The sequence below is a fragment of the Podarcis raffonei genome, chromosome 2, assembly GCF_027172205.1.
Source record: "Podarcis raffonei isolate rPodRaf1 chromosome 2, rPodRaf1.pri, whole genome shotgun sequence".
Lineage (NCBI taxonomy): Eukaryota > Metazoa > Chordata > Lepidosauria > Squamata > Lacertidae > Podarcis > Podarcis raffonei.
In genome coordinates this window covers 108,971,460-108,997,592 of record NC_070603.1, presented here as the reverse complement: position 1 = coordinate 108,997,592, position 26,133 = coordinate 108,971,460, and the positions used below count along the sequence as shown (strand labels likewise).

Genomic DNA, 26,133 nt, shown 5'->3' with positions numbered 1-26,133 from the left:
AATAGACTATTGTATTTTAATATTCTGTTGGAAGCCGCTCAGAGTGGCTGGGGAAACCCAGCCAGAAGGGCAGGATATAAATAAATTATTATTATTACTACAGGCACGCTTTGGAGACATCTCTGTAATAGCTGCATTAGGGATCGCCGCCTTCCACATGCGCTGCGTCAGGAAGATTTTGGGCATCACATAGTCTCTGGCAAAGATGTGCTCTCCCAAACTCCCAGCATGATCACACTCCTGTCTCGGCAACCGACGTCTATGCTGGCTCGGCCCTGTCCACAGAATGGAAGATGGCACGATCCCCAAGGATGTGCTCCACAAGGAGCTGACTTCGGGCACCAGGCCCATCAGCAGACTAACTCTGCGCTACAGATATGTCTGCAGTTGTGGCATGAAGGCTGGTAACATCAACCCTGGCCTATGGGAACTGCATGTGGAGGACCACAGCGCCTGGAGGCACCCATAGCAGTGATCAGAGGAGAAATGACCACTGGGAGGAGCGCAGAGAGAAGAAACGCCATGATGCATCTGCAGCAGTGCACCTGCGCATCTGTCTGCAGCCTTCACTTGCCCCAGCTGCAACAAAACCCTTATCTCCCTTATCAGTCTCTACAGCCGCAGCAGGTGCTGTAACTCTCCAGTGGTTTGACTTCACCCCAAATGTTGTGCTCCTCCATGGCTCCCAACAACCTGGTGCCTTGGGGATCCTGCAATCTTGCATTCTGTTTACATGACCAAGCCCTAAGATTATCGTGGTTTAAGCATCCATGGATTCAAAAATCTTTACTAGACCATAAAAGCTCACGGCACAATAAGTCTCCTTTGTTTCTGCATTGAAATGGTCATAGTGTCAACAGCTCCTGTAGATATCATGACTATTTTTTTGTTTTATGGAATTTTAATTGGATTTGTTTAAATGCTTTCATTTAAAACTTTGCAGATGCTGCCTCAATGACATTTTTTGTTGAAAATCATTCTATGATAAATTATTGTGGTTTTTTTAAAAAAATAATATGCAAATTATTTTCAGCCTTGGGGATAGAGAGGAGCCGAGAAAAACTACCTTCTTCATTTGGAATGTAGCATTGGGAAGTTAGGGTACTTCATAACATCTGGAAGTGCCAGGGGCGAAGAAAGAAAGGTAGGGGCTGTGAAAGAGAGTGAGCAGAGGAGTCTAAGGCTGCAAGTCTAAGCTCACTTCTAAGGGAATAAGCCACATTATGCACAGTGGAACTTACAGCTGTGTATTAGGAACATAAGAAGCTGCTTTGTCTGGAATCAGACTGTTGGTCCGTCTAGCTGTCTAGCTAAGTATTGTCAAGTATTGTCTATGACTGGCAGGAGTCTTTCTTGGTCTAAATGAGACATGTTGGGGATGATTTACCTTTGAACCTTTTGCTCACAAAACACCATCAAACTACAGCTCCTTCCAGAATTGTCTCCTAAAATTGCACAGCGGGAATATAAGCTACCAAACTTGTGTAGGGTACTGAAACACAAGGGACATTTTCAGATTGTTTTGAAGGGTGAGTGGGAAGATTCATGGCAAGGTACAAAGGCCCATTTTAAAAATATATTTAAGATTAGATAGCAGCAACTCAGCTGCAAGTGTGTAGAATATGATCAGTCAAATATATCTTTAGCTGACTGTAGATTCAGGTAGGTAGCCATGTTGGTCTGACGCAGTCGAAATAAAATTTAAAAATTGTCTAGTAGCACCTTAAAGACCAACTAAGTATGTTCTGGGTATAAGCTTTTGAAGAAGTGTGCATGCACATGAAAGCTTATAGCCAGAACAAACTTAGTTGGTTTCTAAGGTGCTACTGGACAATTTAATTTTTTAGGTGACTGCTTTCAGTTTTGCCTCAAAGGTCAGGTGCTTTTTACTCATTTATTAGTTTATAATATATGTGTTACATTTATGGCTCAGGCTTAAGACTGGTATCATTTACTTTTCAATAGTGAAGCTGGGCACCATCATTCTCATTTTAACCACAGCTGTGAGACAGTAAGCAACTCGGGGCAAATTGCTGACTTGGAATTCAAATAGATATCCCACCTCTCTCATCCATCCTGCTAGTAACTCATACCTTAATTTCTACAACAATTTAGATATTTCAAATAAACCTCTCAAAAGGGATGTTAAGTGGCTGGCCTCAGCCAACCCCCGCCCATTGCTCTCCAAGGCACACAAGAGCCTAAGAACCTTGTCATTATCAAAGTAGAAAACATCAAACTGCCATATTCTGCAAACTATTACAAGGACTGCTGCCTGTGTGTACATCATCATATCACCAAGGCAACTATCTGTAAATAAACGTCCATAAAAATGGCAACAGTAGTTTCTTTCCCAAATAGGTTTTATCTTAAACAATAGCAAACACAGTAAATAAAGAGTTCACATGTCAGTGGTTCAGTGCTCATTTCTTCTCCCAAATTAGATTTTATCTTGAACAATTGCAAATGCAGTAATAATTAGTGCACTTGTGACAGAGCAGTGGTTCAATGCTCAGACACTGTTCCAGTAATCCAATGTTTCGTCGCTAAAGAGCTTCGATATCAAGCTTTGTAGTAAATAATATACAAGAGAAGACAGTATGTAAACGACTTAAAGCAGGGGTATATCTGTCCCCATCTGCATGTTTCCATCGGGAAGAGCGTAGAAAGAGGATGATGTCCTTCAGTTTGTTAAACCTGCTATTGTATCACGTCATTTGTTAAATTACTGCTATTGTATCACGTAAGATGAAGGTGTTCACTTTTGGTATGGGGCTAAATATATAGGTAGTATTCAACTAATTTTTACTCAGAGTAGGTTCAGTGGACAGTTGACAGTGCAACAGACTCCCTAGGGAGCTGGTGGGCTCTCCTTCCTTGGGAGATTTTAAAGGAAAGGTTGGATGGCCGTCTGTCATGTATGATCTAGTTGAGATTCCTGCATTGCAGGGGGTTGGACTAGATGACGCTCAGGTTCCCTTCCAACTCTTCGATTCTCTGATTCTATGACTCACTGAAACTGATTAACAAGGCTAGACCAGAGCCATTCATTTCAATAGCTCTACTTTTAGTAGAACTTCAGACTAACCGAGTACATCAAATTAGATCCGGATTACGTTCTCCCACTAAACTCGGCGGGAGCCATTTTGACCAGAGCCTACATCTAGCTGTGTAGCCTAATACTTCCATCTTCAGAACCCTGCCTTGACTTCTGTTTCCTTGGTCGCAATGAAGTGTGACAAAGACTGGGGATCTGCTGAAAAGACGATAGATGCAGCCCATTGCTTCTGCGCTTTCAGTAACAATCTGCTGATGTGAATCATGATAACTAAGAAGAAAACTTTCAATGAGGGAAAGCCGCTCTTCACCACTTTGATTATGAGTAGTAGTAGAAGTAATAATAATAATAATAATAATTCTTATACCCCACCTATCTGGGTGGTTTCCAACAAAATATCAAGAGTATTCTGAAAAGGTAGTTAAAGTACAGAAGGCAGGAAATAATCCACATGAGGACCCAGCAGCCCCTCTCCCTCATTGACCACCAAACCAGCAATATGATGCATATGCAAAGAAAACCATAAAGTGCTTTATTCTGCGTAGAGTTACAAGGGGAGCAACAGGCACTATGCACGAAATCCCCCATCTCAAGTAACAGAATGTTTCCATGGAACCCAAAAAGGACTCCACGGCCATAGTAACTAGACAAAAATGACCCTCGGAAGTGAAGTTCCTCAGACAGAGTGTCCCCCACACATTTGGGTAAAGCCGATCAAGAATCTTCCTTTTCCTGGAACCTGAAAATGAAAAACAAATACATATGTATTTGTAAGGCCATTCCCCAATGGAACTTGCCAACGGAAGCAACTCACAGAGAACGGTGACTGGATGACAAAGAGAATGGGGTTTTGTAGCACTGCACTCCAAAACTCTTGAGCAACCTCTCCCAGTAGTGTCCATGTAGATACCGTACTGAGGAAAGTCAGGGATGAGATGGATTCTCACAGGCCCTCAAAAGGCAACAGCCATGGAGATATGCAGATCTTCCCTCAATACCATCTTATGAAATTTACTCTCCTAGAAACATGAGAACCATCATAAAGCGGTATCTCCAGCATTCATCCTAGGGAAGGACAGTGGCATGGCGATACGAGTGACCGTTCTGCATGCATCAGGTCTTAGGTTCAACCCACTGCACCTCTATGTAGTGTTGGGAAAGACTCTGGGGAGCTGATGCCGGTCACTGCAGACCAGCTGGGGCTGAATGGAAAGTGATACCTTCTGAATGAGAAGGGCCATAGCTCAGAGAGAAGGTCCAGGTTCAAATACCCTGTCTGAAACACTGGATAGCTGCCACCAGTCAATATAGACCATGCGTGGGTAACCTTTGGTGCTCCATACGTTGCTGAACTACAACTCCCATCAGCCCTAGCAAGCATGGTCAATGGCCACGGATCGGGGGGGGGGGTTCCTTACACCTGGTGTAGGCAACACTCAACTAAATGAACTAATGTTCTGACACAGGAAAAGGCAACTTCCTCGCCTTTGTAGGCAGCTCAGAAGAGTTGAAACCTACTGCAAAGCCCAGCAGAACCAACGGACGCATCTATCTAGGTCCCAATGGAGACTATTCACCACGGCAACCCAAGTTCTTTGTCTCAAAACCAGGCTGGATGATGCAATCTTAATAAAAGTTTGTAGCACATGTTTCTTGGCAAATCAGTTGGGGTGGATGGGGTTGCTCACGGTGCTAATAATCCAAAAGGGGACAAACAAACATATTTTGCGAAGCATGGACAAAGTGAACAGGGTGTCCAAGAGAGGCATGAACAAGCTGTTAGTAGCCTATCCTTACTTGCATCGAACGCAGGTGTAGAAGACTGTCTGCCCTTCATCCGCAGACCTCATCTGCCGCGTATGGTATGCCATGCCCTCGTTGCCGCACTGGGGACACTTCCTGTCAATCTGAGAGGAGAAACATAGGATAGATTCAGAGCGGGAGGTGGGTTTCCCCATTTGGAATTTCATTCAGAGAACCCGCTTGGGGAAAAGAATATAAAGACATCTAAAATTCCAAACTCAGCACCCAAATTGCAAATCTGGGAATTACAATTCTGCCCCCAACAATTTCTTCCTGATGTGGGAACCATGTCAGCCAGATTTCATGGGCAGGATTCAAAGTATGTTGCTGTTGTTTAAGTTCCACAATGAAAATCCAAAACTCAAAGAGAAAATTGTGCACACACCCCGCAATTCATATTTTAAAAGTGTGCATCTTAAAGTTTAATGTTGGCAGGGTCAAATTATAAATTCTGTACTCTTTTATATAGTCCACTGTAAACAAGTGTACCTGAAGGCATGGAACAGCAACACTGTCCTGACAACAACTTGCATACCACCCCACCAGTTTTGAGCTACCTCGTTTGAGCTAAAGGAACAAAGATATTGGGAGGCCTCTGCTACAGACAACTGAATCATTCCAGTACAACACCTACTTTCATTTCCCCATCCACTTACCAATGGTCCCTTGACTGCACTTCCTTCATCCTCCATCTTCAAAGAGGTGGAATCTGTACTGTTGAATGTGACGGATGTATGCACAACTCGCATCTCAAAAACTGTGTAGAGAAGAAACGTATGAGGAACAACAGAGAACATAACTCAAAAATGCAAGCTTAAAAGCCCCTCCTAATACTCTTTACAACAGCCTTCCATTTAATATCTCACCTGGCAGCCACAGGTGTCAAGGAAATCCAAACAGGCATGTGTAGGGACTTCCATACAGGCAATAGGGACTTCCATACCGAGAAAGGTAGCAGTTGAGGGACAGATGGCTCCATCCCTCCCGTGTTAGACTGCTGCATTCTTAGGCTGGCTGCTTAAGGAGTGGGTTCATCGTCTCAATGCCTGGCATCAAGACAACAGGCTGATGAAAGAGGGGTGAAGCAATTCATACACACCTGGCCCCTCTTCCAACAGTTCATTTGGTTTCCATGCTAGACTGCTAGTGGTGGAGAGGAGAAGGCAATCCTTCATCCACAGTCAGCACAGAAATGCAGCCTATCAGCCTCTTAGCAGAGAAGTAAAAAGAACAACCCTAAAATAGCAGGATAGCAACTGTTGTGGGTTTATTTACAAGGCCATTCTACACTTTCACCAATCTGAGAGCACAGAAAGCGTCCCCATTCTTTTTGGGTCCAGGCAAAATCTGTTGCAGGCACCTCAAAATACTCAAAATTTTGTGGAAGAAAAACTGGTGACCCCTCCCCCAAAACCTTTCAAGAGGGGTGCATAATTGCTATTCCTCTTTTAATAAGAGATCCCTAAAAGTGTTATAGGTATTTACATAGCGGCTCCACATCTGAAGTTGGGTGAGTGTAGAGATGCAGCCCACAATTATACCTATGTCCACCTCTTGGATGACCACACCAGCCTTCAGGAATTTCTAACATGTCTGCCTGGGGCCTCCCCAGAATGTGTCAGGAAGAGACCAAAGCCCTTACCTCGCACATCAATGGAGTAAGAGCAACAGGGGCATGTCACCTTGTCCTGGATCCCCGGCAAAGGCAGGACAGTACCGCACTCGGGGCAGAAATCGAGTTCAGATTCAAAGCAGGAGCTGCCTTGTATCATAATGACCAAAGTAAGTGGAAACTCTGAGGGGAGAAAAACACACACGTGGTCATGAAAACATCAGCTAGTCCAAGTGAAAACACATGTCAATGCTTTAGGAAAGGAAGGCTTTGGGAGCCGCTTGTGGTACCTCATATCTCTTGGGTGACTGCCCAGCTAAATATCCATTAACTCCTCCATTTATCTGGACAATCGTTCACTGTATAACATACATTGGTACCTCGGGTTAAGTACTTAATTGGTTCCGGAGGTCCGTTCTCAACCTGAAACTGTTCTTAACCTGAAGCACCACTTTAGCCAATGGGGCCTCCTGCTGCCGCCGCGCCGCCGGAGCACGATTTCTGTTCTCATCCTGAAGCAAAGTTCTTAACCTGAAGCACTATTTCTGGGTTAGCGGAGTCTGTAACCTGAAGCGTATGTAACCTGAAGCGTATGTAACCCGAGGTACCACTGTATATCATGCAAACTGAAAATGGATTCCTCCAAGAAGCCATTGTAGCAAACTTATAAGGAGTTACAGCCAGGATAATTCCATCTTGGGTAGTCTTGCGGTTAAATAAATAAATAAGAGGAGAAAGTCCTCAAACCCCCAAAATAACCAGTTTCCTTTCTGACTTCTTTTATATCACTATATATATGTGTGTATGTGTGTATATATAGTGTATATATAGTGATATAAAAGAAGTCAGAAAGGAAACTGGTTATTTTGGGGGTTTATATATTGGGTAAGAACTTAGTCCCCGCTAAAGCCGCCGAGGCTACAGCAGCAGACCTACAGGAACAGAACCGGAGCTCTGCAAATCAAATCAGGCAGACGCCAGGCAGCCCGATTCTCCCCAGGCTCCCTCCCGCGTCCTCTTACTGGGTTTGATGCAGCGGCTGGTTCCACGGGCAGCTGATTCCGCACGTGTTTGCATGGAGCACTCACTTCATTTCCTGGAGAGACAAGCTTGGGAGCCTAGAGCGCCCGTGCGTCTAGAACGGTGAAGAAGAAAGATGGAGAGGGAAACCGCTAGAGCGTCTTCATCCACGGAGGTCTTCGAATTTGACAGCAGGAATCGCGCACATTGGAATTAAAGGCTCTTCGACAAGCGCACTTTGGTTCCCAGTAAATGCACATAGGATCAGACTAGATGGGATTTTCCGAACTGGGGTTTATTTGTTTGCTTGTGTGTTTATTAGATTTCAATGCCGCCCTTCATCCGAGGATCACGGGGCGGTGTACAATAAAAAAACACCACAAATATGCATGACAAAAACAATAAAAACGCTTATTTATTTGTTTGTCGCTTTGTTTCGTATAGCTTTCAACACACCCGCCAAAAATGCCTCGCAGAGCAGCTGTCAGATAAGTAAGAAAAATTAAAAAACAAGATCGTCCCTGCCAAACTCAGTCTTGAAAAACGTGACACAGAAAGAAAATGGATGGGGTTGGAAAATCAAATATGCAATGACCGTGTCCCAGATTTTAGTGGCGGGCCGGCTTACTCTCAGCTAGCTATTTATCTTACCTATACTGAGAATAAATAGTCAACAGGAAAATACAGTTTTCCAAAGCTACCATATTCACCGCCATTGCAAACATGGTGTGAAAAGTGATTGTGATGAATGTAAGAGCTCCTCACTGGATTGGTGGCAAGGAGTAAACTCTGCTTCAATATAAGACCATTTTTTTGAACATTTTTGAACATTTTATTTTTAAAATTACATTTCTATTTTTTAAAAAAAATATTAACAATTTCAACATAACAATATATCAAAACATATCATATTCATTATTCCCCCCCCTTTCCCCCACTCCCCATCAGACCCTCCGTCCCCGCCAAGACTTCCCTCAGCGCCTCTCTCTGATTTCTCAACACATATTATAAAATTATATCAGTCCTTATATTATCTATCTACCATGTTATCAATCAATAAATTTGTGTATGTTTATTCAAAACCTGCCAAGGAGTCTAATTCATTTTGTTGTCTTTTTAAATACTTGGTAAAAAGTTCCCTTTCTTCTTTAAAGCCACAGTTGTCTGTATCTTGCAGTTTGTATGTCAGTTTAGCTAATTCTGCATAGTTCATCAATTTCTCTTGCCACTGTTCCTTTGTCGGGGTTTCCTCATTCTTCCATCCTTGTGCTATCAAGACTCTTGCTGCTGTTGTAGCATACATGAATAAATTCTTTATTTTCCTTGGCAGGTCTTGTCCTACAATCCCTAACAAAAATGCTTCTGGTTTTTGTTTTGTTTTTTACAAATGTCGTTGTAAACATTTTCTTCAATTCATTGTATATAATTTCCCAATTTTTAAAAATTTCTCTACATTCCCACCACATATGATAAAAGGTCCCTTCCTTTTCTTTATATTTCCAACATATGTTTGACCTGGTTTTGTACATTTTTGCTATCTGTACTGGTGTTATGTACCACTTATACATCATTTTCATATAGTTTTCTTTCAAAAGAGAACAGTCTGTAAATTTTAATCTATTTTCCACAGTTTTTCCCAATCTTCAAATTGTATATTATATCCTATATCTTGTGCCCATTTGAACATGACCGATTTCACCTCCTCATCTTTTGTTTCCCATTCTAACAGAATACTATATGCACCCTTCAGCAACTTCACTTTCCCTTCTATGACTTCCTTTTGAAATCTAGAAGTGGTGTAACTAAATCCTTTCTTGTTGTCTTCTTTGTACATCTCATGTAATTGCCTGTAATGTAACCAACTCTGAAAATGATGCTTATTTCCTCATACTCTTTTAGTTTCCATTTTCCTTCTTGATCTTTTAATAAATCACTGTATGTAAGCCACTTTCCTTTTTTGCCAAGTGGCTTGAGCAGCAAAGCTTCAGTTGGTGAGAGCCACCAAGGTGACTTTTGTTCTAGTAAGTCTTTATATATCTCCCAGACCCTCATTAATGATTTCCTAATTATATGATTGTAGAATCCTTTATGTACTTTTCCTTTCCCATACCATAAGTATGCATGCCATCCAAATCTGTTATCATGGCCTTCTAAGTCCAATGCTTCTTACTTTTCCAGTTTTATCCAGTCCCTGATCCATACCAAACATGCAGCCTCATAATACAATTTAAGGTCTGGGAGGGCAAAACTGCCTCTTTCTTTTGTGTCTGTAAGTATTTTATGTTTAATCCTTGGCCTTTTGTGCCCGCCCGCCCCCAATAAACTTGGAAATTTCCTTCTACCATCTTTTGAGCCAATCATCTTTCACCATTACTGGGACTGTCTGGGAAAAAAAGAGCATTCTTGGCAAAACAGTCATTTTTACCGCTTCAATTTTTCCTAGTAGGGAGAGGTTCATTCTACTCCATATTTCTAAATTTCTTTTTATCTCAAGCCACACTTTTTCATAATTATCTTTATAAATGCTTATATTTTTTGCAGTTAGCCATATCCCTAGATATTTTACCTTTTTATGGACTTCTATCTCAATACTTTGCTTCAACTCTTTTTTCTCTCCTTCCTTCAGATTTTTTACTAATAACTTTTGTTTCTATTTAATTTAAATCCTGCCACTTCCCCAAATTTTTGAATTTTTTCTATAACTCTGGGGAGAGTTTTTTGGATCTTCCACTGTAATCACTAAATCATCAGCTTATGCTTCCGATTTAAACTCACTTTTCCCAGTTTTTATCCCAGTGATCTCTTTATCTGCTCTTATGTTTCTAGTAAGTACCTCCAGAACCAGAATGAATAACAGTGGTGATAGTGGACATCTTTGTCTAGTTCCTTTTTGTATCTTACAGTCATCCATTATCACCTGATTTACAATTAATTTAGCTTTTTGTTCTGAATATATTGCTTGTATTCCTTTTAAAAATATGGATCCAAAATTAATTTCTTCAAGTAATTTTGTCATAAAATTCCAAGAAACATTGTCAAAGGCTTTTTCGGCATCTATAAACATTATTGCTGCTTTCTTATATTTCTTATATTCTCTTTCATTTGTCTACCTGGAAAAAATCCTGTCTGATCTTGATGTACATCTAGCTAAAATGTTTGCAAATAATTTATAATCATTGTTTAACAATGAGATAGGCCTATAATTTTTAATTTGCAGCAAATCTGAATCTTGTTTTGGGATTACTGTAATATAAGCCTCTTTCCATGTTTCTGGGATTTCACCTGTATTTAAAATCTCATTCATAACATCTTTCAATGGGTTTACCAATTGTTCACTTAATTTTTTATAATACTTTGCAGTTAAACCATCTGGGCCCGGTGCTCCCACTGTGCTCCGGAGGCTTTGCGTTGCTTTCGCTGAAGCCAGGAAAGCAAGAGGGGTCAATGAGTGCTGCAGCCCCAGAGTCGTCTGCAACTGGACCTAACAGTCAGGAGTCCCTTTACCTTTAATACCACTTTAAACAGCCATGGCTTACTCAAAGAATGCTGGGCGCTGTAGTTTAAGTCGGGCTGCCATATTTCAACACACACCCTTTTTTTGCCAAATCTTAAAAAAAATGAAAATCGCCAAACTCTACACTACGAACATGGGCTGCCGCACATCCAGATTTTCCCAGACATTTCAGTGATTTTCTGCCCCGATGCTGTTTACAAGTACTGAATACTGACTGTGTCCAGGAAATTTCGGACGTATGGCAACCCTAAGTTTATGGTGCTGAAAGTTATTAGAAAACCCCTGTTCTCCTCACAGAGCTACAGTTTCCTACAGAATCAGACAGCATTAAAAAAAATTAGTAATCTACTGTATAGACCACAGCAGCAAATCAGATCCACTTTCCCCTTCCCAAAAGCAGCAGCTCAAAACACCTTATGAACTATGAAAACAAGCATTAAAAATAACAGAAAACATTATTATTGTTGTTGTTGTTATTATTATTATTATTATTAATTTTATTTCTACCCCGCCCATCTGGCTGGATTGCCACCAATAGTCGCCAAACCAAAAAGCAACATCAAGGAAGAAGAACATAAAGGGTCCAAACGAAGAATCAATAAACTAACAGTTAATAACTTTGCTGAACTTGCAACACAAGATTCACAACTTGGGCACAATTATAGCAGTTTGAAGTACTTCTGCGAATGACGAAAGAACTCTGATGAAAGTCGCCTTCCCTGAGGATGTCATGCGAGTGGCAGCTGGCCTTTGGGACTGCATGTCTTAATAGGGAGCCTGCATCTAATTGTTCAGCTTGAAGTTTGATTCCCCGAGGCTCCGTGATGTGCAGGAAACTTCCTTGCATTGTCCATTAGATTCTGGAGACGCAGCAACAACAGCCCCTTCTTCAGTAAGATCCCCATAAAGCCAGCTCCCCTCCCCTCCAATGCCCTGCAAGAAGTAGGCTTAAGCTGGGGGAGGTCTCTAGGTACATGTAGTTGGGGTGCAATTCTCAGCCAGAATAGCAACGATGCTGGGGTGAAGTAGACAAGTTGTGGGGAGAGGGAAGATCCAGCTTCTCCCTTTTATTTAATCTCTGAGGCTCTACAGCTATCTCTCCAACCTTTCTGTTGGTCTATATTCCTATCTGTTTCCATTCTCCAGATCTTACTCTCTCGCTTTCCCACCAGAAACACACACACAAAGAATGCATGTTTCCTCCCATCTAACTTCTAACTGCATTCAACTCCTTTCTCTCACCTCTTTTTTCTGTCACAAGTAAACACATCAACATTTAATTCATTATAGTCTATAATCCTTGGACTCTTTCCTGAGAACATAGCATTTCCTTTCTTCACATTCCACATCTATCTATCTATCTATCTATCTATCTATCTATCTGTCTGCCTACCTGCCTCTTTGTACCTCTCCACACCTGCCTGCTTCTCTTTGCTTGACTTTCTCCTTCCATGCTGCCAGCCTCTCCCTCAAGCCAACTTCTGCCACAGCCTGTGATCTCTGGCCATAGCTTCCCGACCATAAAGGCCTATCCAGAGTGCATCTGTTGATGGGAGCGAAGCCCCAAGACAAGCTGACTGCTCTGGTCTCCTACAAGTAGCAGGACAAATACCAGAGCAACGGATTCATCCCCGGAATAAAAGCAAAAGTTGTATCCTTAGTCATCACACGAGAGAAGAACTGGAAGAAGGGAAGGCGATTGTTACGAAGACAGAAGTGAGGTTAGGAAGGGGCCGACCCAGCAAAAGAAAAATAACTTTATACTAGAGTATAAATACGTGAGATGAAAAGGAGAGCTGGGATTAAGTGGCGTTTAGTTTATGTCTTTCAATCTATGGGAAGCAGCCTTTTCCTTCATGCAGAGGTGAGTACTGTAATTTGCTTTATTTACTCCTGCCAGAAGTTTCCAGTCCTTGTGGTTTTGCAAAATTTTGTGCCAACAGGCCTTTGCAGCTGCCTCCCCAGAAACACTCTTTAATGCATATTTGTTCTGATTTGCCCTCATGGTGCTCTCTGAGCGGTCATACCCAACCCCACTTTTAATACAGTTTGCGCCTGCAGAAGCTTTCGGATAGTCATACTGTTTCATTTCCAAGCAGTGCACAACCTATAACATGCTGCTGAAATCCTGTAACTTTTTATACCACAACTGTTCCAGTTTACTTTTGTCCTGCTGCATGTGGACAGCAATAACATGCTAGCGTTGGGGAAGCATCGCAGAACTGAGGGCTCATCAATACTTCCGCTTGTCCGTTGCCTAGAAAGAGCATTTTTCCGCAGGAGAAAGCAACGGAGCAAGAAGAAATGTGGACAAGCCCTAAAGCAGGATAAATCCATTACTAATTCACTGTTGGGGGGACGCAGGTGGCGCTGTGGGTGAAACTACAGAGCCTAGGGCTTGCCAATCAGAAGGTCGGCGGTTCAAATCCCCGCGATGGGGTGAGCTCCTGTTGCTCGGTCCCTGCTCCTGCCAACCTAGCAGTTCAAAAGCATGTCAAAGTGCAAGTAGATAAATAGGTGCCACTCTGGCGGGAAGGTAAACAGCGTTTCCGTGAGCTGCTCTGGTTCGCCAGAAGCGGCTCAGTCATGCTGGCCACATGACCCGGAAACTGTACGCTGGCTCCCTCGGCCAATAAAGCGAGATGAGCGCCGTAACCCCAGAGTAGGTCACGACTGGACCTAATGGTCAGGGCAGTGGCGTAGCGTGGGTTGGCAGCACCCGGGGCAAGGCAAGTAATTTGTGCCCCCTAACCCGTGGATTTGCGCCCCCTAACCCATGGATTTGCGCCCCCTAACCCTAACCCCCAGATGTTGCGCCCGGTGCGGCCGCCCCCCCTGCACCCCCACGCTACGCCACTGGGTCAGGGGCCCCTTTAATTCACTGTTACTGTGTCAATAACATGTTGCAGAAGACACATGCAATAACACACCACTCTAGAAGTGTCGTCTGTTGATTTTTCTTTCTGAGCACCCCCACCCCACAACTTTCTTATACATTGCTTGTTTGAAGTTGCTCTATTCCTTGACTGTATTGTTTCCCTTTGTCTTTTTCTGCACCTCTTTCAGTTCTACAGAACTGTGGGAGAGTCGGAAACCAGAGCAAAACACAGTTTTCAGTATTTATTATTATTGTTGAATTTGTATACTGCCCTTCATCCAAGGATCCTGGGGCAGTTCACAAATAAGAACACAAAATGAGAATACAAAATACACAATAAACCAAAAACACCCACACAAAAAAAAAACATTTAAAAAGCCATAATAAAACCCAAATAAGCCCATAGGAAGTCCATGGGTTGAAAACTTGGCATATTAATCCATGTCATATTAAATCACTTTGAGATGTTTTATAGGAAGTGATTCACTAATTAAATCATCATTATCACCATGCTCCTTTATTTTCAGTCCCTTTCCTAATAATTACTGGCACTGAATTGTTCTCTCTCTCTCTTTTAATTCATTACAGCACACTGCTATAATAAGTGAGCTTTCTGATATGGCCCCAGGATATATTGGGAAAACCTTGGGAGCCCACAGCCCCATTCAGACAGCGTTAGCATGTTTGTGAAATTCAGACCTCTTTGCCCTGGTATGCATCACTTGAGCCTTATGCTGAATTTCACTTGCTCTGCTGTTGCCTGTTTAGACAATTTTGGTTTTGGAGCTCTTCAGAATCTGAGATTTTACAATAATGAATAGTTTACTGTCATTATTAGAAAACCTGACTAGTTCAAGTTGCACCCTTGAGTTGCCTATGAATCATTTAAGTAAAACCAGTGTCACACACACACATTCTATTTTACATTTTAGAATATTCATTTAAACAATTTTAAAATGTCAATGACTTCCCTTCTTCTCTTTCCGTGGTTTATTTTACATAACATAAATTCCTGCATATTTTACATAAACTAAACCATTCATTATTCCATTACTACATCCATCAAAACTTATTTACACTGTTGAATTTATCTTAATACTGCCAACATTTTCAAATGTACACAATTTTCACCCATATATTCAAAAGCATTTTCCAATCTTCTTTAAACGTATGTTCCTCTTGTTCTCCTATTCTATATGTTAAGTCCGCAGTTTCAATGCAGAACTTGAGGGGGGAAACCAAACCCCACAGTTTTCTTGCCCCCATAAATTGTAAAATTGTGTTGCAGGCAGCTAGGTTCTACTCAGAGTAGAGCCACTGAAATTCATCAATGGGTCTACTTTGAGTAGGACTAGCAATACAGACAGTTGTTTCCTCTTGATCTCTTGGGTTTTTTTAACCAGTAATATAATCCATAAGAACAGAGAATCTCAAACTGTGGTGTGTGGATCACCAGTGATCCGCAAGCTTCATTCAGGTGCTCTGTGGAGTTGTTTGTATTAAATATGAATATTGCATAAATATAAATGAATATGAATATGGTATATGGATATACAAATAGATATTGTATATGGATAATTGTATTTTTATTCTATGGAATGCAATTTGTAAAACAACAAAATAGAATTGTTAAGTGTAAACTGTTTAATTATTATTTGCTGATACTTAAGTTTGCCGTTTACTTATTGAATATTGCTTTCTTTGATGTAAGTTGTTTATTTTAAAGTTACATTTTTATTATGGCTTCTTTGCATTGGATCAGATCGTTATTAGGTGTGCGATCTTTGCTGTCTATTTTGTGGTTTCTTCAGCTTGTAAACCGCCTTGTGCATAGCAATATAGAAAGGTGGCATGCAAATTAAAAGTGAAATGGAAATGAAATGAAATCCAGTCCAAGCCCCTGCATTGCAGGAATATGCAGCTGTCCCATATGGGAATTAAACCCACAACCTTGACATGGTCAGCACCACACTCTAACCTTCTTTGGCAATCACTCGTAGCCAAGTAAGATTGTCTTTCACAAAAACAGTCTTAACAGTGAGTCTATAAGTGACTGTAGAAGCCAATTCCTAGATCCACATGTCCTTCAACAGTGGAGACATAGGTTTCTGGGCGGGAGTTGATCATGGTGAAGGTTTGCCAAACTTGCCTTTCTCTTAGCCCTGAGTTCATGCTTCTTCAAAGTCCATGGCAATTTTGGTAAGGGCTGTTCTCCAACTGGAGTGCTCACAGGCCAGTGTTTCCCAGTTGTCAGTGTTTATACTACATTTTTTAAGATTTGCCTTGAGACAGTCTTTAAACCTCTTTTGTTGACCACCAGCATTACGCTTTCCATTTTTAAGTTCAGAATAGTGTAGTTGCTTTGGAAGACAATAATCAGGCATCCGTACAACGAAGTTGATGTTGAAGTTGATGTTGATGTTGAAGTTGATGTTGAAGAATCATTGCTTCAACACTGGTGATCTTTGCTTCATCCAGTACATTGATATTAGTTCGTCTGTCTTCTGAAATGATGTTTAAGATTTTTCAGAGAATCTTTTGAGAAGTTGGAGATGGCGTTTGTAACTGGTCCATGTTTCACAAGCATACAGTAAGGTTGGTAGTACAATAGCTTTGTAAACAAACTGAGTCATCAAGCCTACCTAGAGGCACTGAAGGCTGCCTCCATTGCATCCCCAGCACAGCTTTTCCGGGTATGGAGATGACAGCAGCCCACTAAGTATAACTTGGACCAAAACTTTAAAGGCCAGAGCTCAAGTGCCAGTCCAAGTATGGAAGTCTTACGAGAGGTGATGGACCCTCCTTCCTTGGTGGTTCTTAAGCACAGGTTGGATGGCCATCTGTTGTGGATGCTTTAGTTGAGATTCCTGCACTGCAGGGAGTAGGACTAAATGATCCTCAGGGTCCCATCCAACTCTACAGCTCTATGACTCTTGGAGAAAGCACAATCTCCCAGCCAAATAACTATTGCTTCCATTTGCTGTTTGTCTGTGATTCATTAAGGTCTCCTTGATGTTACAGATGATGTACAGGGAAGCATCACGGGAAGAAGGCAACCAAAGCTACCAAGGAGAATTCATCTTACTGGGAGTCGCTGACCGCCCACGCTTGGAGATGCTGCTCTTTGCCATTATCCTGATCTGCTACGTGATGACCCTGTTGGGAAACACGACCATCATTGTGGTGTCACGGCTGGACCCCCATCTCCACACCCCCATGTATTTCTTCCTCTGCAACCTCTCCATCCTTGACCTTTGCTTCACCACTAGTGCGGCCCCACTGATGCTGGTGAACTTCTGGAGGAAAAGCAAGACCATCAGTTATGGTGCCTGTGTGGCCCAGCTCTACATCTTCCTTGCTCTGGGCTCCACAGAATGTGTCCTTTTGGCTGTCATGGCCTATGACCGATATGCTGCAGTCTGCCATCCGCTGCGCTACACTACCATTATGAACCATTCTGTATGTTTCACAATGGCTGCCATCTCCTGGGTTAGTGGCTTCAGCAATTCACTAGTGCAGACCGTGTTGACATTTAGGATTCCACGATGCGGAGAGAACCGAATAGACCATTTTTTCTGTGAGGTGCCCGCCTTTATGAAATTGGCCTGTGGGGACACCTCACTAAATGAGGTTGTCCTCTTTTTTGGCACTGTGGCCATCCTTCTGTTACCAGTGGGCCTGATCACCATCTCTTATGCCTACATTGTGGCAGCTGTGTTAAGGATCCGCTCAGCCAAAGGCAGGCAGAAGGCCTTCAACACCTGTGCTTCCCACTTGATCGTAGTGTCACTCTTTTACGGGTCAGCCATTTTCAGTTACCTCCAGCCCCGATCCGGCTACTCCCGTGACCAGGAAAAGATGGTTTCCCTTTTCTATACATTTGTCACCACCATGCTAAATCCACTAATCTACACCCTGAGGAACAAAGAGGTACACAAAGCTCTTGGAAGGGTAATGAAGAGAATCCCAATAGCTCCTAACTTTTAATAATAATAAAATCTCTCATTAATCATCTGTATTCCCTTCCTGTGGGAATCTGTCGCTTTTCTAGATCCTATATTAATGAATGTTTCTTTTGTGAATGTTTTATTGCTGTTATGATTACTGCAATCTTACGATGCTGTAATATTGTTTTATTGAAATTGTTATAGAAAGGTGGGGTAGAGATGTTGAAAATAAATGAATCTATCTTTCTTTCTGTTCTGGCCCTTGCTTCTTGACAGAGTACTCAAATTCAGGTTTCTGTTTCTACCAAAATATTTTATTCACAGATTACTATGATACATAGGCACCACAGCAGACAGGAGATCGTAGTGCTGCAGCAGGACATTTATCTGATATCTAGCTCATGCCCCCTTTTCTCTCTCTCCCATCATGCCAGAACGAAGCTGGCGTGTCAAAAGATAAAATAAATTATTTCTCCTCAAAGTGCATATATAAATTTTGGCGCTTGCTCCCACAGGAGGCAGTGATGGCCACCAACCTATAAAGCCTTGTCCTCCATGCTTTTCTCCAACCCTCTTTTAAAGCTATCATTGGCTACTAGTCACGATGACTATTTTCTACATCCTCTGTCAATACCAGTTTCTAGAAGTTGCAGGAGGAAAGAGTGCTCTTGTACTTGCTAGTTTTCCGCAGGCATTTGTGAGACGACTAGATGGGCCTCTGAACTGATCCAGTAGCCTCTCATGTTCTTGATGTCATCCTAAATTTTGTCTATATTGTATAGATATTTTTAGAGATTACATTTCTGTTTATTGTCAAGAGGCTTTCACCGCCACAGTACACCAAGGGGTGGGTTTTCTCTAATTGCAGAGGGCAGGCCACCTTCTTCCACTTTTGACACTCTAGAATTTGTAAACCAATATTTTAGATTGCAGCATGGTTAAAAACGTTTTCCATTAGGAAATGCTAAACCCCTTTTGGTCAAGTGTTTTCGCTGCTACTCTGGGCTTCTTGTTGTTGTCTAGTCGTTTAGTCGTGTCCTACTCTTCGTGACCCCATGGACCAGAGCACGCCAGGCACTCCTGTCTTCCACTGCCTCCCTCAGTTTGGTCAAACTCATTCTAGTAGCTTCGACAACACTGTCCGGCCATCTCGTCCTCTGTCGTCCCCTTCTCCTTGTGCCCTCCATCTTTCCCAACATCAGGGTCTTTTCCAGGGAGTCTTCTCTTCTCATGAGGTGGCCAAAATATTGGAGCCTCGGCTTCAGGATCTGTCCTTCCAGTGAGCACTCAGGGCTGATTTCCTTCAGAATGGAGAGGTTTGATCTTCTTGCAGTCCATGGGACTCTCAAAAGTCTCCTCCAGCAACATAATTCAAAAGCATCAATTCTTCAGCGATCAGCCTTCTTTATGGTCCCTGCTCATAAAAAGTTGAATAGGTCTTCCCATTTTTTGAAGTAAAGTTTTGCTCACCTTCAGTGGTATATTTGACATCAGTAAATAGGATTTGTGTATGTTCATCTTTATTACTGAATTCCTAGACATCCAAAAAGTTTCACATTTCCCCAATTGCTAGATGTTTACTTCTTTCTTTCTTTCTTTCTTTCTTTAATTTATTTGTTATGATTAAACATTACTACATATTCCAAATTAGTGGTGGATTTATACCTGGGCATCCGCACACATTTGATGTTTTGGAATGTTTCCCCAATGATACTGCAGTATTGGCATCTAGAGGGGTAGAAGAGAAGAGTTTGGATTTGATATCCCGCTTTATCACTGCCCTAAGGAGTCTCAAAGCGGCTCACAATCTCCTTTCCCTTCCTCCCCCACAACAAACACTCTGTGTGGTGAGTGAGGCTGAGAGACTTCAGAGAAGTGTGACTAGCCCAAGGTCACCCAGCAGCTGCATGTGGAGGAGCGGAGACGCAAACCCGGTTCACCAGATAACGAGTCCACCGCTCTTAACCACTACACCACACAACAAAAACAGAAATTAAGCTGGAAGGTTTACGGTATAAAAAGTTACAAGATTTCAGCAGGAAACTACATGGCATGCACTGAAATATGACATGCACAGAAACAAAGCAGCATGTCTACCCCAAATAGTTGCAGGTATAGACAGTATTGAAGGTGGGATCACAAGATAAACAATAAGCTGTCTGGCTAGCCACTGTGAGAAAAGGATGCTGCACTGGTCGTTGCCATGATCCAGAAAACTCTTCTTATGTTCTTATATATGCAATGTTATGCACAGTCTTTGAGCGGTGAGAGATTCCAGTGGTACCTGCCTTTACCCAGACCTCCATTTGAAGGTCAGCAGAGACTGGTATCTTTAGAATATATGATTTTATTTACACATATATATAACGTGAGCTCAGGATGGAGGAGCTCACATCACTAACACCACTCGATCTTGCTTCCCCATTTAGTTTCCAGAGGAACCCCAAAGTTCAACACACAGAGCACAACATGTCTCTCTCTCCAGTTTACACAACCAGCGACGTCTTTACCATTGGGTGTAGTGGCGCAGCGAGCCAGGGCGCCAAGCAGTGGACAGCGCTAGGCGGAGAGTCCGGGGAGAATCCAGGGAGGGGAGATTGGGGAGGTAAGCGAGGCGGAGCGGGGGCTTGGTGTCTGCATGCCTCCAGCACCCATCAGAGGCAGGAGGGCTCCAGATGCTTTCCCGCAGTCTGGAGCCCTCTCCGCTAGCTCTGCGACACACCACCTCCTCGGCTGCGTGGTGTGTGCTTGCATCCCAAGCTCTGTGCATAATAAGCGTGACTCTACCACCTCTCCCCCTGTCCACTCTACCTCGAAAGATCCCCGCGCTCGAGATTACATGCTGCAACTGCTGCCCCCAGCGCCCCTCCTTCCTTCCCCTGCTTCTCCACCGCCTTGCACAGAGCCTGCCTCCTCCCGCTGCCCCCACCACACTAGTTCACACAAACCGCATTTCCTTCCCCTGCCTGATCCCCTCCCAGTCACACTCTCTCCCCCCCCTTCCTCCCCAAGCAAGGATGGCGAGACTGCGGCTGAGTGAGCGCGCTTCTCTGCTGCGGCGACGTGGATGGCCCAACTCGCTTTGCCTGTCCCTGCCCGGACGAGACCCCCGCCTGCCTCCCTTGCCATCCCCATCGTGCCCGGCTGCCCAACCCCACACCATGATCCCGCCGCAGGAGCTGATGCCCAGTCGCGCATGGGCAGCGCGGGGCAGCAGCGCGAGGGCGGGAGCAGCCTTTCCTAAAAAAACTCTGGGAAATGGGGGAGGGGGCTGGAGGGATTACGATATAGAAGCAATGCAGCTGCAAACTGGTAGCTTGAAAACAAAACATGATGGGAATGTTGGGAATGTCCGTGGGAAACAGTGGGACAGTCAGTTCACAGGGCAATGCGCCAGAATTAGCTCAGAGTGTAATTTGAGCTCTTCCTCTTGTGTATGTACAGGAAGTACAGGAAGTCTTTGTCACTTGACTGCTGGAGTTTGAAGAGAGCAGACATGTTTTCTGTAATGCTGCAAAGACAGAAATAAAGGCATGTAAATACATTTCTGTCTATCTCCTTTCCCTGCCGGGGGAGCAGGAGGGAGGGGGTGTGTTCTTCCCACGCTTGGGAAGAATCGCCTATCGAGACCTAGCCTGGATCTTGCTGGGGAATGAAGCCAGGGAGGTCAACAGGAGACCAAGCTGGGTGCCTGGGAGAGTTGCCAGTTTCTCCCGATAAAGGCTTGATTTCCGACATCTGGTAGCATGAGCCGATGGTTTTGTACATGCAGTAGCAAAAGAGGTCGATGGATTGTATTCATCCTCTGCAAGGAGATAGAAGAAGATATGGTAGCGAGCGGATGGAAGCTACAAGGATGGCTGAGCACCAGTGGAGACGTTTTTACTGATAAGCTACGAGCAACGGATCCCCTAAAGGTATGCTGATTGTTTGATGGCTGAAAAGAGTGAACGCAGATTGATTCTTCTCTGGTTCACAGAAGCTGCTTTTGGATAAAACAGCACTGAGAAAGAGCCACATTCTTCACATTCCTGGGTACTGATAAGCTCTGCTACTGCCGTCTGCCAAGTCCAGTTGCTAAGCAACGAGACGTGAGTACTTTTCAGCTACTTCTGAGCTAGTTAGCTTTGAAAAGTAAAGTGGAAAATTACAAGCCAACGCGAGAGCAAGGCTGACTGTGAGAGGCTGGAAAAATACTGGTGGACATTCCAGGGTTTGTCTGTTATCTCACTGCTCTTGGAGGGACTTTCCAAAGCAGCCTGTGCTTTAGCTGCCAGGTGCAAGGCAGTAAACAACCAATAGACTTTTGGATTTTACCAGCACGTGACTGAGGGCTGAGGCTTGGATTCAAAATGGATGCCAAGAAGGGGGGAGGCTTACCTTACCCACCTCCACTGACTAATGACAATTAATCCTCATGGTCTGTAAAGATGAAGGCCCTGCTTCAGAATCAGAGGATTTTGGGGGTGATTGATAATCCCATCCCTGCTGCACCAACACCAGCTTGGAATTCACAGAATATGAGAGCCAGGACGGCCATAATTCTGTGTGTCTCTGATGATCAACTCGTTCACATTGGGAGTTTGGAATATGCACGTGAGATTTGGGAAATGCTGCGTAGAATACATCAAAGAGATGCTGGTGCTTCAGCGTTGCTGCATTTTGAAATGCTGACCAATATGAGGCTAACGCCTGATGGAGATGTGCAAGTGCATTTGACAGAGATGAAATTCTTACGCCAGCAGATGGCGCAACACAATTTCCCTCTACAGGAAGAGATATTCTGCTTCATGATAATTAACAGCCTTAATCAGACTTATAAAACAATTGCAAGTCAACTGGGTTCTCTACCTGCCGCTGATCTTATGGTGGAGAGGATTTGTTCCGTGGTTCTCAATGAGAGAAACAGACTTGCTGCAATAGATGTTGCTGACAGGGGGAGAGAAGCTTGGAGTTCTGGCACCCCCACTGCTATTGCTAGTGAAGAACAGGCTGTTGCTTTGAACGTTGTCCGATGTTACAATTGTGGACAGACTGGGCATCTTCAGCGGAACTGTAAGAAGCCACGTCAACAGAAAGGAGCTAAGGGGAGCTCTGCAAAGCCTGAGGCGTCAGGCAAAAGTCGTACCAAGTCCCAGGTGAAACCTGCAAAGGCATTGCTGTCAACAAAAGCTGCATTTTCAGCGGAAAACGCTTTTGTTTTGGACACTGGAGCCACGCAACACATGACATCGTGCCGAGAACTGTTTTCTATGTTTGAGAAGCAAAGCTTCACTGTGAAACAGGCCAACGGTCAGGAGATCCAAGCGACCGGATTTGGAACTGTGTATCTTGAAAGTCTGAACTTGACTATTAACAATGTCTATTTGGTTCCTGATTTAAAGTTCAATCTGCTGAGTGTTTCGCAGATCACAAAGAAAGGACTGGTGTTGTCCTATGATAAGGAAAGCTGCAGAATCTTCAAAGATGGAGAGCTGTATCTTTCTGCCAGAGAGAAAGATGGACTGTATTTGTTGACTTTTGATCAAAATGATTGCAATAGTTGTACTGCATCTGAGTCTAACATGATTTTTCTTGCAGGTGTGTCGAAGGACGTCCAGAAGGCAACGAAAGTTAACAGTGCATTTCAGTGAGTGTATGCTGATGTGATTGGTCCTCTAGCACCATCTAGAGGCAATGCAAGATACTATCTTGTGTGTGTGGATTATTTTTCTCATGTGTGGATATACATATTGCAGAGTCCAAAAGAAGCCTTAACAAGGTTTAAAGAGTTTTGTGATAAAGTTAAAAGTGTTCATGATGCTAACATTGATTGTCTTTTCACAGATGAAAAGCCAATTTTTCTTTTGCAGGATTTTCAGGATTTCCTGGATAAGCAAGGGATAAAGCACAAGGTTGCTGTTTCTGCAGGTGCATGGAACAAAAGTGTTTGTGTAAGAGTTAACAAAGAATTGCAGAATGGGATGAAGGTGCAATTGCTGAGTTCACATTTGCCACATGAGTATTGGGCTGAATCTTTATCGTGTTATTGTTACACTTGGTTGAGAAAGGTTTCAAAAGGTTTGGGAAGTTCTCCTTTTGAAAGACTATTCCACAGAAAACCTTCTGTTGCCCATTTTAAGGTTTTTGGATCTCATGTGAGGTCTGAATCTCCAGGTGGAGTAAAGAATGCAAAAGGCATTTTTGTGGGTTATGAAAAGGGTCTCTACAGAGTAATTTTGTCTGAATCTGGTCAGGTGATTCTCACAAAATTTCTAGAGAGTGCTCCTGAACAGGAGAGAGTAATTGTTCACACATTTCCCACTGATGACAATTCAGATGATGTTGATTTTACAGATTACAGTGGTACTGAGAGTGACAGTGATAGCTCGGAGAGCTCAGTTGACACAGTCATTGAGAGGAAATCTCACACGATGGCTAGACCTTCACAAGTGAAGGATGAACCACTGTTTACTATTGGAACTGGTTCTCCAAAGAGTCCTGAGAATGAACCAGTCAGCAGAGAGGATCAACACCTCATACACAGGTCTGAGAGAATCACAAAGGGCGTTTCACCCAAGAGGTATTCCAAAGAGTTTGCTAACTCAGCTGTTGCATGTGTTACTATTGTTGACAACTCAAGACAGGTGAAAGGTGTGTCTAAGTCAGAGACAAAGACACAACAGGGAGTTGCTAAGCGTAACACTACATTCCCTAGCCAAGGTAATGCAGAAGCACTCATTCCTTGGAAGTCAGACAACCAGAGAGGTACACTGGGGAAACCAGTGGCGGGTAGTTCCAAGGGTGGAACTGAAACAACAGGGGATTGTTATATGTATAACAACTGTTTGTTTTCTTCTCTGGATCAAGCTTTGTTCGCAGCGCACATTGATTCATATGGGGGAGTATGTTACGATATAGAAGCAATGCAGCTGCAAACTGGTAGCTTGAAAACAAAACATGATGGGAATGTTGGGACTGTCCGTGGGAAACAGTGGGACAGTCAGTTCACAGGGCAATGCGCCAGAATTAGCTCAGAGTGTAATTTGAGCTCTTCCTCTTGTGTATGTACAGGAAGTACAGGAAGTCTTTGTCACTTGACTGCTGGAGTTTGAAGAGAGCAGACATGTTTTCTGTAATGCTGCAAAGACAGAAATAAAGGCATGTAAATACATTTCTGTCTATCTCCTTTCCCTGCCGGGGGAGCAGGAGGGAGGGGGTGTGTTCTTCCCACGCTTGGGAAGAATCGCCTATCGAGACCTAGCCTGGATCTTGCTGGAGAATGCAGCCAGGGAGGTCAACAGGAGACCAAGCCGGGTGCCTGGGAGAGTTGCCAGTTTCTCCCGATAAAGGCTTGATTTCCGACATTTTGCACCATGGCGCCAGATATCCTTAAGACCGCCCTGTACACAACTCAGGACGTTGTTCTTCTATGTACCACACAGGTGAGGTGGCAACAGGAAGGCAATTATGAGCATCCTCAGGAGAGGTGACTATCACTGGCATTGTTTATTCATTTGCAGAAGCATTCCTAATTATTCTAACTATTATTGTGCCCAATGTGTTTCAAGTTCAGCAGATATGTTTGTTTTCGCTCTCTTTATGGACTTGCTCTTGGAGGTTGAGTTTTGTTTGGCAGTTGGGGGAAGCATCAGTCTGGATGATAACCTGGGTCCCTTCCAAAACCTTTGATCATGTATCTATGAGGTACAATGGGTAAGGAGTAACCTGCCAAACCCATTCCTTTGTCAAGGTGATGGCTTTGGCTTGCTAAGTACTATGATTTAGCATATCCAAAGAAGTTGCTCTGTGCCTTAGGAACAAATGAGTTGCTGAAATATACTCGGAGTCGAGTGTGGATTTCATGCTCTTTATTCAGCTCATAGTAGTTCCCCCAAAATATCTGCTTTATAGACATTATTTACACAATGGGCCGCATGTGATTGGCTAATTCTGGGGTTCTCCTGCAAGTTTGTGGAAGCAACTTGTAGTTTGGGGTTAGCCGGTAACAAAGGAACACAGCTGACTCCCTTGAGCTGTGGCTTCTGGTAACCCTGGGTTGAGGGAGTGGTGGCAGCCCTACCAGTGCTATTTTGTCCTGTTTCTGGAAAAGTAAACGGGCTTGCCAGCCTTGCTCCAGAAGCCTGCTCTGGCCGGAGAAGCAAAGCCCTACCAGTTCTATTTTGTCCTGTTTCTGGAAAAGTTCAGGAGAATCACTTACAGGAGAATCGCCGTCCTTGCTTGGGGAGGGAGGGGAGGAGAGAGCGTGACTGGGAGGGGATCGGGCAGGGGAAGGAAATGCGGTTTGTGTGAAGGAGTGCA

The 26,133-nt window shown here is 43.4% G+C and overlaps 3 protein-coding genes across 7 annotated transcripts in view; 2 read left to right on the top strand and 1 right to left on the bottom strand.

Annotated features, from left to right (window-relative positions):
• Positions 1-26,133, top strand: part of LOC128408915 (uncharacterized) — a 269,287-nt gene that overhangs the window by 57,315 nt on the left and 185,839 nt on the right. The window lies entirely within an intron of this gene.
• On the bottom strand, positions 3,520-7,597 carry POLR1H (RNA polymerase I subunit H). 4 transcript variants are annotated; one of them, XM_053379037.1, is made up of 5 exons: positions 7,496-7,597; positions 6,504-6,656; positions 5,518-5,618; positions 4,860-4,965; positions 3,520-3,797 (listed from the first exon to the last, which is right to left on the bottom strand). In XM_053379037.1, exons 1-5 carry the CDS (start codon positions 7,548-7,550, stop codon positions 3,535-3,537), a joined length of 678 nt encoding a protein of 225 aa, XP_053235012.1. In that variant the 5' UTR covers positions 7,551-7,597; the 3' UTR covers positions 3,520-3,534. The 4 variants fall into 4 exon arrangements, with proteins under 4 accessions (XP_053235012.1, XP_053235013.1, XP_053235014.1 ...); XM_053379038.1 differs by having other exon boundaries at positions 7,371-7,568; XM_053379039.1 differs by having other exon boundaries at positions 7,410-7,568.
• On the top strand, positions 16,056-21,970 carry LOC128408945 (olfactory receptor 15-like). The gene is made up of 3 exons (XM_053379030.1): positions 16,056-16,068; positions 16,938-17,836; positions 21,950-21,970. The coding sequence occupies exons 1-3, from the start codon at positions 16,056-16,058 to the stop codon at positions 21,968-21,970; spliced, it is 933 nt and encodes a 310-aa protein (XP_053235005.1).